Source organism: Lithobates pipiens, unplaced genomic scaffold, assembly GCF_037356315.1.
Source record: "Lithobates pipiens isolate NorthernLeopardFrog02 unplaced genomic scaffold, aLitPip1_a1.2 Scaffold_13, whole genome shotgun sequence".
Classification (NCBI taxonomy): Eukaryota; Metazoa; Chordata; class Amphibia; order Anura; family Ranidae; genus Lithobates; species Lithobates pipiens.
The window spans coordinates 165,953,012-165,970,397 of NW_027507718.1; the positions used below are offsets into that span (position 1 = coordinate 165,953,012).

The 17,386-nt window shown below is 42.3% G+C and overlaps 1 protein-coding gene across 1 annotated transcript in view; it reads left to right on the forward strand.

The window, feature by feature from the left end:
• The window catches only part of LOC143974429 (MAP kinase-interacting serine/threonine-protein kinase 2-like), a 182,846-nt gene that overhangs the window by 120,078 nt on the left and 45,382 nt on the right, over nt 1-17,386 (forward strand). Inside the window, 1 exon segment of the mRNA XM_077475806.1 lies at nt 315-370. Coding sequence (XP_077331932.1) covers nt 315-370 — 56 coding nt within the window.

The following is a 17,386-nucleotide window of genomic DNA, read 5'->3' on the forward strand; positions in this document are numbered from 1 at the left end:
TCTGGTTCCGGCAGAGCGAAGAGTAGTTCAAATCTCACCAGAAAGACACTCCAGTCCGGTTGCAAGGGTGTCCTTTTTTTTTTTTTCCCGGGATCCTTATTGTTCCCATTATCTCATTATAAAGAACATTGCGTCCCCCTGTTTAGGTGCCACTGGAGAAAGACGAGCAAGATAAGTATATAATCTAACATTTTTCAGCAGTTATGCAGTAGTTTTTATAGGGGCATGTGGGACCCTGATCTAAAAAGCAGTGCTGGCATTTTACAGCAAAGACCACATTAATAAAATACTAACAGCAGTGTATATTTCTCCAGGTATTGCACATCGGGATCTGAAACCTGAAAATATCCTCTGTGAAAGTGCTCATCAGGTAAATCTTTTGAGAATGACAAATATATATAATTATAGTTGCAATACTGTTATGTGGCCTGGTAAATATACAGTTTTATGAAAACAGCTATTAACTACACAAGAAAAAGCAATGTGTGTGTGTGTGTGTGTGTGTGTGTGTGTGTGTGTGTGTGTGTGTTTTCAGGTTCGCACAGGTATTGGTACTAAGGCCGCGTACACACGGGCGGACTGTTCGCCCAACCCTGTCCGCTGAACAGTGTTTGGGCGGACAGTCCGCTCGTGTGTGGGCTTTCAGCGGACAGTTTCAGCGGACAGTTGGACGGACAAAGTCTTTCGGAAATTCCGAAAAACTGTCCGCTGAAACTGTGTTTGAGCGAACAGTCCGCCCGTGTGTGGGCCTGTCCGCTGTACTTTCGAAATGAGCGGACTGTTCCCGCTCGGAAAGTCCGCCCATTTCGAGCGCGTGTACAGGTAGGCGGGGCCCGCGAAGGAGACGTCGCGGGCTCCGCCGCCTGGAATGGGCTTAAAGGGGAACCCCAACGCCGAAAAAAATCGGCGTGGGGGTTCCCCCAAAGTCCACACCAGACCCTTGTCCGAGCACGCTACCCGGCCGGCCAGGAAAGGGGGGCGAGCGAGCGCGCCCCCCCTCCTGAGCCGTACCAGGCCGCGTGCCCTCAACATGGGGGGTGCCTTGGGGAAGGGGGGGCCGCGCGGCCCCCCCACCCCAAAGCACCTTGTCCCCATGTTGATGAGGACAAGGGCCTCTTCCCGACAACCCTGGCCGTTGGTTGTCGGGGTCTGCGGGCAGGGGGCTTATCGGAATCCGGGAGCCCCCTTTAAGAAGGGGGCCCCCGGATACCGGCCCCCCACCCTATGTGAATGAGTATGGGGTACAATGTACCCCTACCCATTCACCTGTGAAATAAAGTACAAAAAAAAACACAACACATGGAAAAAGTATTTTATTGCACAGCTCCGGGGGTCTTCCGTCTTCGGGGGTCTTCTCGCCGGACTCCTCCGCTATGTGTGTGTAGCTCTTTTGCTAGCGGAGGAGTCCGGCTTTCTTCCTCCCCGCCGCCGGCCTCTTCTCCCGACTTCGGGGGTCTTGTCCCCCTCTTCGGTTCTTCTGCCGGGCCACCGCGCCTTCTTGTAGCTCTTTTACAGGCGGTGGCCCGGTCTTCTGTCGCCGCTGTCGTCGCCGCCGCCGCCGCCGCCTTCCGTTCTTGTTCTTCTTCTTGTTCTTCTTCTTCTTCTCCTGGAGATGTTGACTCGACGAGCTCTCCGGCCGGAATGCCAGAGCCGCGCTGTGCGGTCACTTATATAGTGACAATGGGGCGGGGTCACATGGTATATGTCACATGGGTTGGTCACATGGTGACCCCGCCCCCTTACGATGTCATAGTCCCCATGTGACATCAACCCATGTGACCAACCCATGTGACATATACCATGTGACACCGCCCCATTGTCACTATATAAGTGGCAGCGGAGCGTGTCCCTGGCATTCCGGCCGGAGAGCTCGTCGAGTCAACATCTCCAGGAGAAGAAGAAGAAGAACAAGAACGGAAGGCGGCGGCGGCGGCGGCGACGACGACAGCGGCGACAGAAGACCGGGCCACCGCCTGTAAAAGAGCTACAAGAAGGCGCGGTGGCCCGGCAGAAGAACCGAAGAGGGGGACAAGACCCCCGAAGTCGGGAGAAGAGGCCGGCGGCGGGGAGGAAGAAAGCCGGACTCCTCCGCTAGTAAAAGAGCTACACACAGATAGCGGAGGAGTCCGGCGAGAAGACCCCCGAAGACGGAAGACCCCCGGAGCTGTGCAATAAAATATTTTTTCCCCCTGTGTTGTGTTTTTTTTTGTACTTTATTTCACAGGTGAATGGGTAGGGGTACATTGTACCCCATACTCATTCACATAGGATGGGGGGTCGGTATCCGGGGGCTCCCGGATTCCGATAAGCCCCCCGCCCGCAGACCCCGACAACCAACGGCCAGGGTTGTCGGGAAGAGGCCCTTGTCCTCATCAACATGGGGACAAGGTGCTTTGGGGTGGGGGGGCCGCGCGGCCCCCCCTTCCCCAAGGCACCCCCCATGTTGAGGGCACGCGGCCTGGTACGGCTCAGGAGGGGGGGCGCGCTCGCTCGCCCCCCTTTCCTGGCCGGCCGGGTAGCGTGCTCGGACAAGGGTCTGGTGTGGACTTTGGGGGAACCCCCACGCCGATTTTTTTCGGCGTTGGGGTTCCCCTTTAAGCCCATTCCAGGCGGCGGAGCCCGCGACGTCTCCTTCGCGGGCCCCGCCTACCTGTACACGCGCTCGAAATGGGCGGATTTGCCTCCGCCTTACGTGGGCGAGTCCGTTCATTTCAAAAGTTGAGCGAACTGTTTGGCAAACAGTTCGCTGAAACAGTCCGCTCGTGTGTGGGCAAGTCCGCTCATGCAAATTTTGAGCGGACTGTTTGACAAACTGTTTGCCGAACAAGGTTGGGCGAACAGTCCGCGCGTGTGTACGCGGCCTTATACATGGTATTTGCATGAGTACTAGTATGTTTTGGACAAGAATCGCACCGCATTCCTGCTCAAATCGCCTGTGATTCTTTGCAGGGCTATTTGAGCCTATTCATTTTGTTTGGGCACAAATCGCACCCCAAAGGTATTGGTACTCGGTATCGGCGAGTACTTGACCAAAAGTATCGGTACTCCTATTCGCAGGTAAAGAGATAGTATCGGTGCAACCGTAATATACTGTATGAATTGTAATGTTTATCTGCTTGTTTTTGCTAGTCACTTACTTCATTGAGGATTCTGCATTGTGCCTTGGAAGTCATCTTGGCTGGGCACCCACTTCTAACAAAAGTAGCCACAGTACTAAACTGTCTACATTCATACACAATTTGTCTCACTGTTAACAGATGGATGCCTAAGCTCTTTGAGATTGCTTTGTATCCCTTTCCAGCTTTATGAAGTTAAACTACTCTTCAGAGAGCTCCTTTTGCAAGGCATGGCTTACATCAGCTGATGCTTCTTATGGACAGCAATCTTAAAATGTTTGAGTGTATTATCAATCAAAGTAGCTCTAAACCACACATCCAATCTCTTTTCATTATTTGGACTCCAGGTGTGCAAATGACTGACTCCAGTTAGCTTTCATTGTTAATATATGGGTTCACTTACTATTTCCTCCCAACACTCTGAATGTTTAATGGGTGTGTTCAGTAAAGACATTATAAATTCTAATTGTTTGTGTATTGACTTAAGCACATTGTGTTTGTCTATTGTTATACTGCAGAAAACCAATTCATAATGGGCAGGGCGTTTCACATACCAGTTTTTTTGCCACTGTAGTTATACTAGCCAAAGGATTTTGTGCTGTAAAGCCAGTCTCTAACATGGTTATTTCCTGGTTAAGCAATGGAGCTTCCCATCTCCCCTGTGTACCTCCCAGACTGCTCACCAGACAGTGAATGTCCCGGTCTGACTGTGTCACAGGCAGAATCCCAGAAAATATGCTTTGTCCCAGACAGGGGCGACTGGCCAGGGGGTCCTTTTTTAATAGACAACGCCAATATTTTAGCATTGTTTAAACCATGCCCATTTTTTGCCACTGGAGGAAATATTTGATCTTTTTAATAATATATTGGTTTAATGTCTGTTTCTTAAATTATGTTTTGGTTATAGTTTAGATTGTAGAGTTTTTACATTCTATATAATTTATATTATTATATATATATTTTTTTTAAAGTAACAAAGTATTTACATTTTTATATAACTAGGTGACAGCAGTGTACTTATTTGCCTACCACTTTTATTCTTTTGAGGCCTTAGCAAATGCCTAAAAACTGCCCTAAAATTGTACACAAGCCAGCTGGTGGATGAAGCATGCCTTTTAGTTATACAAAGTCACAGGTTTTCATGGTGCACTTACAGAACATTCCATGACCTCATCGGTTGATGAGCAGGAGACTGGCACCTGCACAGCCTACTTCTTTGCCCCTCCCTTGCCCCTCTCCATCAGCACTGGAGTCAAATTTGCTGAGTAAGGCCCCTTTAACACATACGGATCGTTAGTCTGTTTTTCATCCATCCATTGACAGATGAAAAACAGACATCAATGCATTCCTATGGAAAAATGAATGCCAACGAATGATCATCTATTTTCATCCACTTCCTTCAACATTTTTTTTTTTTTAATTGATGAAACCCCTATTTTCCATCCGTCCAAAAAACGGATTGGATGAAAAATGGATGTAAACGTATAAATGGTCAGTTTTTGATCTGTTTTTGCATTGGTAGTGGATGTTAAAAAAAACTGATGAAAAACGGATGAACTGATGAAATGAATGTATGGGTGATATGACCCTAAGGGAGAGAAACTGAGGGAGAAGAGAAACTCTGGAACACTATTCAGTTTGTTAGAGAACCTTGGTGAACAAACAGCCTCATGAAGGCCAAGGAACACACCAGACAGGTCAGGGATGAAAGAAAGGAGATTCAGATGTGAGCATGTGTGATGTGTGAAGTGGTGGGCGGGCTCTGATCCTGTGAAGCTTCCATCGAGAAATGCTGAGCCAAGCTGTGTACAGGCTGAATGTTCTCTCCCCATGCTGGTTCGAGGAGAGAATTATACACCAGACGCTGCAGCTGAAATCCTTCTCAGTTGTTGATGGATTCTCTCTCTGCCTCCCCTGGCTGTTCTGAGGAGATTCAGACATTCAGCACAGACAGAAACAGAGGTTGGAGCTGCTCTGTGAGAATCAGCTGAGCGCCTTTCAGTTTCTCAGGCTTGTGGCTCAGAGGGATGTATGAATGGATGTCTCCTCTCTTAGGCTGCATTCACACCTGAGTGTAGCGTTTTCAAGCGTTTGTTGCGGCCTTTTTTACCGCGATTTGTGGCGTTTTTGTGCAGGGCAAAAGGTCACCAATGTTAAAAGAAGAAAAACGCCCAAATCAGCCCGATTCGCGCGACAAAAAAGGGTCCGGAACTTGTTTGAGCTTCAGGCGTAGGGCTTTAGGCAACTTGGAGTGGAGATGTGAACCATCTCCATTGAGAATAATGGATATTTTCCCCTCCAGCGTTTTGTAGCTTCAGGCGTCAAGCTACAAAACGCTCAGGTGTGAATGGGGTCTTATACTTTGAACAGCAGCACAGCTTGCAGGCAGTACTGGAATCACGGACCTAATGGTAGGCTGTAAAATTACCTGTTTTTCCTGTTATTATCTACACTTGGAAAGAGAGGAGAAAATATTGAAAAGGGAGGAAGGAGGAAGACGTGAAGTATTTTTTATTACTTCTATTTTGTTTTGCTGAACAGTGGACAAGCCTGGAAGGTGTGTGGCTAAATGGCCCCTAATAAACCACGTGTAAGAGCACAAATTGTTACCCCCTGTTCCTCCCCCACAGAAATGCCTTCAAAGACAGCAGGGAAATCTGCAACAAAATCCCCACAGAGGGGGATACCAGCAGAGACTCAGACTGTGACAGAAGGAGAGGTAGAGCGAATTCCCTTTGGTAAAGACATCATGGAGGCTATTAAAACAAGCAGAAAGACTTAAAAACAAAATTGATGCATTAGCAGTAGATATAAATCTAATGAACTTGTGTCTCTAAAATAGAGGATGAATTAAAAGCAGATAACAGAGAAAGGCATTTATTGAGAAAACAAATCAAAGTGCTACAGGACAGGGCAATTGACACTCAAAGTAGTCTGAGAAGAAATAATGTTTGTATTGTGGGTTTACCAGAGCGTGTGGAGGGGGACAACCCAATTCAATTTTCAGAGAAATTATTGACAGAAGTCTTTGGTCTAGTGGACATGTCCGCAACGTTTGAGGTGGAGAGAGCGCATAGGGCCTCCTCGTCCATTTTTGATAAGTCTATTGAACTATAGAGATTGAGATTGCATCTTATCAACAGCCAGGATAAAGGCAGATTTACAGTATGAGAACTCCCAAGTTATCATTTTTTCCAGATTATCCGCAGGAGATACAGCAGCAAAGAAGAGCCTATATGGATATACGAAAAAGATTGAGAGAGGAAGGGTTAAAATATAGCCTTTTATACCCCAGTAAATTATGAGTGATTGATGGGGGACACACTTTCTTTTGAAACACCACTCTTAGCAGCAGAAATGGCTGTACACTAAGTAGCAGGACATTAGATTGATTTTTTTCTGTCTTTTTTTTTTTTCCCTTCCCTCTTCTTTTTTTTTTTGTCCCCCCCCCTATTTGTCTCTCTGACGCCCCTCATTTTTTTTTGGGGGGGGGGGGGAGGTGTGTGTGTGTATGTGTTTTATTTATATATATATATATATATATATATATATATATATATATATATATATATATATTATATAATGTGTGTATGTATGTTTATTTGTTCATGGATTGGTAGGGATCAATGTATAGACCAATGATTACATGAATCGGGGGAGGGGTTGGGCTTTTTTTTTTTTTTTTGGTGCATATATGAATATGGATTACATTTTTTTGGAGAGTAGGGGAGATCACATATATGGAATTATGGGGGGAAGGGAAAAAAAAAAAAAAAAAATAAGCACTAATAATGTAAAGAAATTCTAATATTGAATAAGAAATTTATATATATATATATTAAAACATGTAAACAGGACAATGGCACATGGGAATAAAGAAGGGGTGGTTGGAAATGGATTGCTACATGGAATGTAGAATGTGTATTTATCTACCGTATTTTCTTTTTTTTTCTTCTTTCCTTCACTGAATATTATCAAACACATACGTTAAATATTTTTTTTATATATATAGTAGGATACAAGGAAATAGACATAGGAGAATGGCATCTGGGAAACAAAGGAGGGGTGGTTGGAAGAGGAGTGTTGCACAAATATAGAGGGTCTTTTTTTCCCCCTCCCTTTTTTTGTTCTCTAACCCTCAAAATGTATAAAGCGATAAATTATAATAATTATTATATATATTAACAACACATAAAGAAAAATATTTTTTTGTTTCTTTTTATGTATAATTGTGATATGATAAATTATGATAATTGTTTTATAGATTGATAATATAATTTTTGAAATGATAAAAGGCAAGGATAAGGGAAAATCTTTTTTTTGTATAAAGATGCGGTTTGAGACCCATTAATAGAGAGCCCATCCCACAATGGAATGGAAGGGTGATAGTTTTTTTTGTATTTTTGTTTGGATATGTTGGGTACTAAACATGGAATATATACTATGCTTAGTGAAGAAGGGGTAAGGAGAAGTTGCACTCTATTCACATCCATGAATGGATGGGGTTGCAGAATAGGGAAGGGAGTGGAAAGGGACAGGGTGGTATGGGAGGAGGAGGAGGAGGAGGGTGAAGTGAATGTGAATGTGGAAGGGGATGGGGGGAGAGAGGTGAAGGAAGTTTAAGGGGGAAATATGGATGGGTGCAACAAGGGTGTGGCTTAAGAACCCTATCGATGTCCTCTATGATGTGGTGGAGGTGTTTAACCTTCCCACACTTCCAGTATAATGGCGGGTAAAAATAATAGCTATTCAATACTCTCATGGAATGTCCAAGGATTGAACTGGAAGTTTAAGCAAGCATTAATGTTTCAATATATAAGAAAATATAGTCCTCAATTGATCATACTTCAGGAGACACATTTAATGGGTAAAAGATTAACAACTTTAAAAAAAGGCCTAGATAAAAAAAAAAGCATATCACGCCACGTATTCCTCCTATGCTAGAGGAGTACCCATTTTAGTAAATAAAACTTTTCCGGGAAAAATAGAGAAGGCCTTTATAGACGTACAAGGGAAATGTGTTATTTTATTCTATACAATTGGGCAGCAAAGATACATTACAGTAGCAAATTACATACCACCCCCATTTGCGGTGGGAATTTTGAAGGGGATAATTGAGAAAATAATTAAATATCTCCCAGCAAAGTTATTATTTATTGGAGATGTTAATTAAATTCTATTGCCAGAGCTGGATAGACCAAAACCTCCTAAGCAATTTTCAGCGGACTTGTATAATTGGGCTCAGGTGACAGGAGTAACGGAAATTTGGAGATGGAGAAATCCAGAAAAAAGAGCCTATTCCTGTTTTTCTGCCTCCTATAAACCAGCGTCCAGAATAGATTTAGCATTTGCAGATGTAACAATGTTAATGGACATTTCAGAAGTAACATACTTACCGAGTGGCCTATCAGATCATTCTCCCTTATTTTTGTCAATACGTGCCCCCACCCGAGGAGTGCATTATTGTGGAGGTTAACTCCGCAGTGGGTGTCACACCCCAAGATAGAAGGAAAAATGGCATCCCTAATAATGGAGTACTGGGAAAATAATGCAGGGTCGTCCTCGGTGGACATTGTCTGGGATGCGTTGAAAGTGTATATACGAGGACAATACATCTCAAATATCGCCACGGTTAATAAAAAAACAGAATGCTAGGATTCAGGAATTGCAAAAACAGATAGAAATAAAAAAAAGGAGAAATATGATCAAGACTCCAGTGTTGTAAATTTTGAGCAAATGATGGCTGCACAAAGAGACCTCCATTTACATATGGACGAAATAACAAGGTTGAAACTACATAAAAACAGACAAAATATTTTTGAGCAAGAAGATAAAGGTGAGAGATTTCTAGCAAGATTAGCGCAGCAAGAATATCAAACTACAACTATATCAGAAATCGAAAACCTACAGAAAAAGAGAGTAAAAGAACCTGAGGAGATTTTAGAGACCTTCAGAGAGTACTATAGTCAGTTATATGCCTCTTCTCTCCCCTCCGACTTCTGCCCGACGGCTATGGTGGACCTTTTGGACCGGGTAGCCCTCGGATGGCTGTCGGATAGGGAGAGAGAGGCATTGATATGTCCGATTACAGGTGAGGAGATCATAAAGGTCTTACATACATTCCCAGGGGAGAAAGCACCAGGCCCAGATGGAATTCCTATGGAATTTTATAAGAAATATGGAGCTTTACTAGCTCCAAAATTAGCAGAAGTATTTACAAGCCGTCTATTGAAAGGAGTCCTTCCAGATTCAATGCACATATAACATTACTATACAAGGAAATGAAAGACCCAAAACTATGTTCTTCATACAGGCCGATAGCTTTATTAAATATAGCTCTAAAAATACTGATGAAAATATCAACATTTAGATTACAACCTTTATTAAAGAATATCATAGATTCGGATCAGACAGGATTCATGCCAGAGAGAACAACAGCTGTTAATATACGTAGATTACATACAAACATACATACCTACAACATATAATTATTGTTTTTATTATTATTATTCAGGATTTATATAGCGCCAACAGTTTGCGCAGCACTTTACAATATGAGGGCAGACAGTACACTTACAATACAAATCAATACAGGAGGGATAAGAGGGCCCTGCTCGTTAGAGCTTACAATCTAGAAGGGAGGGTCAAGTTGAAACAAAAGGTAATAACTGTGGGGGGTGAGCTGATGGAGAAAATGAAAATACAGTTAGGCGTGGGTGGGGTAGGCTTCTCTGAAGAGAAGTGTTTTCAGGTATTGTCTAAAAGCTAATAAAGTAGGAGATAGGCGGACAGATTGGGGTAGGGCATTCCATAGGATTGGAGAGGCTTTGGAAAAGTCCTGGAGGTGATGAGGGAGCTAGAGAGCAGGAGGTCTTGAGAGGAACGAAGAGAACGAGTAGGTTGGTATTTAGAGACTAAGCTAGTGATGTAGTTGGGGGCAGAGTTGTGGATGGCTTTGTATGTAGTTGTTAGTATTTTGAATTTAATTGGCTGAGCGGAAGCCAGTGGAGGGATTGACAGAGAGGAGTGGCAGACACAGAGCGATTGGTAAGGTGGATGAGTCTGGCATATATGAGGGATCTAGAACGGTGGCCTCTCTGGACATAGAGCAGGCCTTCGATACGGTCAAATGGCCTTTTCTTTGGGAAATACTTAGCCCTTGTAAACACGGTCGGACATTCTGATGGACAATGTCCGATAGGACCGTGTTGTCGGATAATCCGACAGTGTGTGGGCTCCATTGGACTGTTTCCGTCGGAGTATTCGATGGACCAAGTTTTCCAGCTGGGCTATAAAATTTTCTGACAACATGATCCGATCGGACTTTGTCCGATCATGTGTAGAGAATTTCGATCGGACAAAGTGCCACGCATGCTCAGATCAAATTCCTAGACCAAAGCTATTGGCTACTATCCTGAATGTAGTCCCGTCCTATCGAAATAACGTCATCACGTTAAGTGCGATCAGATTTTCTGACAACTTTGTCCAACTGTGTGTATGCAACAGTTTCGGACAAAATCCGACGGATTTGGTTGTCAGAATGTCCAACCGTGTGTACAAGGGTTTAGAAGGATGGTATTTCTATTAATATTTATTAAATGGATACAAATAATATATAAAAAATAAAAATATAATTGCGCTACCAGAATAACGTAAAACGTCTAGCAGCCAGCAACAACAATGATGAATTGTGAAAACATAAAATGTGTATATATATATATTAAAAAAAAACAAAAATTGCAGTGCTAAATAATGTGAAATACTAGTGACAATACACACCAGACAAATATCAAAAGAAATATTGTGATAAAAAAATCTGTGAGAGTAAACTCACTGAAAACAGTGAGCCACAACAATAGTAGTGAAACTAATAAATATTAATAAAAAGCAAATGAATATCAAATCCAAAATGCATAACATTAAATTATAAAAAATGTGTGCAGTTCATAAAAAAATCACAGAGAATGGGAAAATACTATGCACATAAAAAAATCCTGATGAGAGGGCAAAACTCTACAACATCAATGAATCAGTCCTTCATGTAACCCCATCCAATTCTTATACATGGGACTTCAAATATATGCGGTAGTATGGAAATGTGATACATGACGTCCAAATTCCACCAATAGCAAACTTCTAAGAAGATAGCAGGTGCACTTATCATAGAACAATAATGGGTACTTTTACCCTAAGGTGTGGACCTACACACTGTAATGGTGGGTCAATCGAGCATCAAAGTGAATCCACCGCAAATGGTCCTCCAAAAGGAACAATCGAACTCCCGGCTCTCGATCGAGATATCCGATGCAGGTTGCCTGTGTCTTTAACTCCCCAAAAAGTGCAATCATGGAGGTAGCTATAATGAGAAAAAATAGAAAAAAATGCCTCCACATAGAGTAGATCACTCCAGTACAAAAAATGTATTTAACCACTTTCTTACTAGGCACTGGGCCCCCTCCTGCCCAGACCAATTTTCAGCTTTCATCGCTGATGCACTTTGAATGACAATTGCGCGGCCATACAACACTGTACCCAAATGAAATTTTTATCATTTTTTTTCCCACAAATAGAGCTTTCTTTTGGTGGTATTTAACCACTTGCAGACCGGACCATTTTGCTGGTCAAAGACCAGACCACTTTTTGCGATTCGGCACTGCGTCGCTTTAACTGACAATTGCGCGGTCCTGCGACGTGGCTCCCAAACAAATTTGATGTCCTTTTTTTCCCACAAATAGAGCTTTCTTTTGGTGGTATTTGATCACCCCTGCGGTTTTTATTTTTTGCGCTATAAACAAAAATAGAGCGACAATTTTGAAAAAAACACATTATTTTTTACTTTTTGTTATAATAAATATCCCCCAAAAATATATAAAAAAACATTTTTTTCCCTCAGTTTAGGCCGATACGTATTCTTCTACATATTTTTGGTAAAAAAAATCGCAATAAGCGATTATTAATTGGTTTGCGTAAAAGTTATAGCGTTTACAAAATAGGGATAGTTTTATAGCATTTTTATTAATAATTTTTAATTATTTTTTTTTTTTACTAGTAATGGCGGCGATCAGCGATTTTTATTGTGACTGCGACATTGTGGGGGACCCATCGGACATTTTTGACACATTTTGGGACCATTGTCATTTATACAGTAATCACTGCTATATAAATGCAGTGATTCCTGTGTAAATGACACTGGCAGTGAAGGGGTTAACCAGTGGGTGGCAGTGTAGGGGTTAAGTGTTCCTAGGGGTGTGTTACTAACTGTAGGGGGGTTGGGCTTTCATTTAGTGAACACTGATCTCTGCTCCAATCACATGGAGCAGAGATCAGCGCCACTAGTTGCTAGGCAGAATGGAGAAATGCTGTTTACACGGCATTTCCTCCATTCGGCCGCTCCGTGAGACGATCGCAGGGATGCCCGCGGCGATCGAGTCTGCGGGTCCCGTGACCGGACTCACGGGGGTCCCGACCAGCGCGGGAGCGTGCCAGCGGTGGCGCGCTCCCGATGGCAGGGCGGCATTGAATATTGGACGTACCTGTACGCCAATATGCCTGCCCGTGCCATTCTGTCGACGTACATCGTCGTGCGCTGGTCGGGAAGTGGTTAATTACAGCTGGGAGTTTTATTTTTTGCTAAACAAACAAAAAAAAATGCAAGATAAAATAAAATAAAAAATCACGTTAAATAGTTTGTTATAAAATTTTTCAAACAGGTCATTTTTCTCCTTCATTGAAATGCGCCGATGAGGCTGCACTGGTGGGCACTGATAGGCTGCACTGGTGGGCACTGATAGGCACAGATAAGGCGGCACTGATGGGCAAAGATGGGCACAGATAAGATGGCACGGATGGGCACTGATAGGTGGCACTGATAGGTGGCACTGATGGGTGTCACTGATGGGCACTGGTAGATGACACTGATGGGCACGGATATGTGGCACTGAGGTGCAGCACTGTTATTGAGGCAGATTGTGGGCACTGATAGGTGGCACTGTGGGCACTGATGGGTGGCACTATGGGCACTAATGGGTGGCACTTTTTTCCATATTTAGGTTGCACTGGCAGGGGGCAGGTGGGCATTGATGAGCTGGCTGTGATCCTGACTGAAGTCCCTCTCACAGCCGCCAGTGATCGGCTTTTTTTTTCTCTCCTTGCGCTGACAGCTGATTACAGGCGTTGTTGTGATCACATGATCAGCTGTCATTGGCTGACAGCTGATCACGTGGTAAGGGGTCGGGATTGACCCCTTGCTCCGATTTTTGATCAGGCGAGTCTCATAGAATCGCTGATCACAGTGCGCCGCATGCGCCCCTCAGGGAGCGCGCAGGCCGCTCTTGCACGGGACAACGTCAATAGACGTAGTCCTGGCAAAGCAGGTCCGCGCTATAGCCGTCATTCGGGCTATAGCGCGGATCTCTACAGGTTAAAATTTTTAAATATTAAAAACATAATTAATGAAGGTACAAGCCATCAAGAGAAATTATTCATAGGCAGAATAATCAATAAAAAGTGTGGTATATCTGGCCGACAGGCTATGTACCCGACATGTTTCGCACCATAGTGCATCAACTATGCCCCAGTTGATGCACTATGGTGCGAAACATGTTGGGTACATAGCCTGTCGGCCAGATATACCAGACTTTTTATTGATTATTATGCCTATGCATAATTTCTCTTGATGGCTTGTACCTTTAATATATTATGTTTTTTTTTTTTTTGTACTGGAGTGATCTACTCTATGTGGAGCCATTTTTTTCTATTTTTTCTCATTATACCTACCTTCATGATTGCACTTTCGGGAGTTTGAGACAGACAACCTGCATCGGATATCTCGATCGAGAGCCGGGAGTTCGATTGTTCCTTTTGGAGGACCATTTGCGGTGGATTCACTTTGATGCACGATTGACCCACCATTACGGTGTGTGGGTCCACACCTTAGGGTAAAAGTACCCATTATTGTTCTATGAAAAGTGCACCTGCTATCTTCTTAGAAGTTTGCTATTGGTGGAATTTGGACGTCAAGTATCACATTTCCATACTACCGCATATATTTGAAGTCCCCTATATAAGAATTGGGTGGGGTTATATGAAGGACTGATTCATTGATGTTGTAGTTTTGCCCTCTCATGAGGATTTTTATATGTGCATAGCATTTTCCCATTCTCTGCGATTATTTTTATTTTTTTATGAACTGCACAAATTACTTTTTATAAATTAATGTTATGCATTTTGGATTTGATATTCATTTGCTTTTTATTAATATTTGTTTCACTACTATTGTTGTGGCTCGCTGATTTCAGTGAGTTTACTCTCACAGATTTTTTTATCACAATATTTCTTTTGATATTTGTCTTGTGTGTATTGTCACTAGTATTTCACATTATTTAGCACTGCAATTTTTGTTTTGTTTTTATATATAAAAAACCCATGTCATTGGTAAAATTGGGAGGAAGGCTCTTGTCCCCATTTCAGTTGCATAGAGGCACGAGGCAGGGCTGCCATCTCTCTCCAGCACTCTTTGCGATTGCAATAGATCCAGTGGCAGAGGCTCTTGGGACCTCACCGAATATTCAGGGACTTCGAATTGGGGGGCTGGAGGAGAGGGTAGCCCTGTATGCCGATGATATGTTGCTATTTTTGAGAGATGCAGGTCCTTCATTGAAAGGAGCTCTAGAACTATTGAATATGATTTCAATGTTTACAGGGCCTAAAGTGAATTGGGAATTTATTCTCTATTGACAAAGGGGCACAAGATACCAGAATTTAAGTATTTAGGCATAATAATATCTCGACAGGTGAAAGACTTTTAAAATGCTGAATTTAGATCCAGTAATACAGGAGTGTAAGAAAAAGTTGAGGATCTGGCAATCGCTGTCACTGCTGGGATGTATACATTTAATAAAGATAAAGATTCTTCCTAAATTTCTGTATTTATTTAGAAATTCTCTGCAGTGGTTGCCTAAGAAGTTTTTTACACAGCTACACTGTATGTTTTCTACATTTATATGGAAAGGCAAACCAGCTAGAATTAAAATAAGCGTACTTATGCGTCCGGTGGTACAGGGGGGATTGGCTTTCCCAGACCTTTATAAATATTATATGGCTACACAGCTGGTCACGATAGGGAGATGGCTGAATCCAGATGGCTTTGACTCTGCCACAATGGTAGAGGCTGCAGTGGTCCAGTCACAGGAGGCACTGCAGTCATTGCCATTCCGTGGATTAAAATATAGGCCAGATCTGACTCCCTCGATGATTATGACAGTAAAAATATGGAGAGCAGCCATGGCAAAAGAGGACCATTTGAGAGGGGATTTATCCCCAAACACTCCACTATGGAGAAATCCAGAACTCCCACATTTGGATCCATCCAAGATCCAGGGGCATGGACTAGAATTGGGATTAAAAAACTATCACAAGTTGTACCCGAAGGGAGAATTATTTCATTTGCCGAAATAAGAAAATGTTGAAACATACCTGGGAACTACACTTTTAGATGCATGCAGTTGGTCCATGCTTTATTGGCTCAGTTCCCGGAGGGGATCCCACAATTGATAGAAACAGAATTAGAGCAAATGGTAAGGAAAAAGACCAAAAAAAAAAAGCAAATTTCAATTTTATATAGCTACTTATCCAAAACTACATTTTCAGATATAAGCAAGCTATGTGAAAGCTGGGCAAGAGATGTTCCAGCATTAGTAGATAAAAACTGGGAGAAGATATGGAGATCTCCAATCCAAATACTAGTATCTCTGAGAGATAAATTAATACAATTTAAAATACATAGAAGTTATTATACGCCATACAAAGTATACAAAATATTTCCAGCTAACTCTCAAAACTGCTGGAGATGTGCAGGTACCCCAGGAAATTTCATCCACGTTTTCTGGTCTTGTCCAAAGATCGAGAGAATAGAGGTGGGTCTGTTGCTGTTGCTGTTTTATGCTAGAAAGACAATAGTGCTGAATTGGAAGAGGGCGGAAGCCCCAACGTTAACACAGTGGAAACATTTAGTAAATAGTAATCTACCATTATATAGGGAAACATATTGGAGTAGAGGACTTGGAGAGAAATATGAGAGTATGGGCAAGCTGGACAGAAAATTCCATAACGGCATCAGGATAAAACAGCATGGAAATGGAGCAAGCCACACCAAAAGAGGGATATGAATCTATAAGTTTGTAGTATTTGAGGAAATGACTATGAATGGATTTTATGGAAGCTCAGAAGAGAGCGATGAATGTAAATGGTGAAATGTATAATGGAAATGTAAAAAAAATACTAATAAAGAGATATTTAAAAAAAGAAAAAGTACAAAATCATAAAGTCCATTAGACGTATATAATAAAGTAATGTGATAAAAGTCCCAACTGATCTCTTTCCAAATCACTTCTGTGTTAATAGTAGGAGAAATGAATTGATCAAATCTTGCAATCACCCCGTGGACCATCACCATCCATGAGATAAGGGTTCTTTCCAGAACAAATGGACCTCACTGAAGAGTCACATCCACATATAAATGACAATCGAATCACACTGCTCATTAGGATTCTCTAGTGTGTCCCACTCTCCAGTATGCAGCATCAATGGCAGCCATATAGTTCATGAGGTTCAGCCTCCTGTGACAAGTCATTAAGGGAGAGGGGACATCTCAGCCCTGAGCCCAGATCCCTCCATGTACACAGCCCCACTTCTTTAGGTTTGCACATAATCTCATTCAGTGTGGCAAGTTGTTTATTATTATGTCATTTGTCTGATCATTTCTTACCAGCAGTTAAAACTCTATACCTGCCAGTGTGTTTTCTATTATGGTTTAAGTACCAGAATAAAGGTGTATTTGCTTTACAAGAATAAATCACATCTAACGTTGGGCGGCATACATGTGTGGATGTTGCTGCGTTATGTAAAACTACATTAGTTTACTTTTATAAATTTTATAATTGGGTGCCTTGATTTTAAATGGTGCCTTAAGAAATACCTTAAGAAAAAAGTTTAAGAAATACTTTACTAAATAATGGTGAGCTAAGCAGATCACAAATACTATACAATAGTGTAGCGCTAAAAGAAACAAGGTGACCTTATCTACCACCTATCGATATTCTCATGGTATATAAATATCAAAAAAAGGATTACATAACATTCATATAAAGAATAATGCCCATCAATATACACAGTGTGTGCACAAGTGTGTAAAAAATATAAAGTGATACAAAAAAAGTCCAAAAGAGGTACAGAGTCTCTTATATATAATAATCCAATCCACGTGTGTGGTA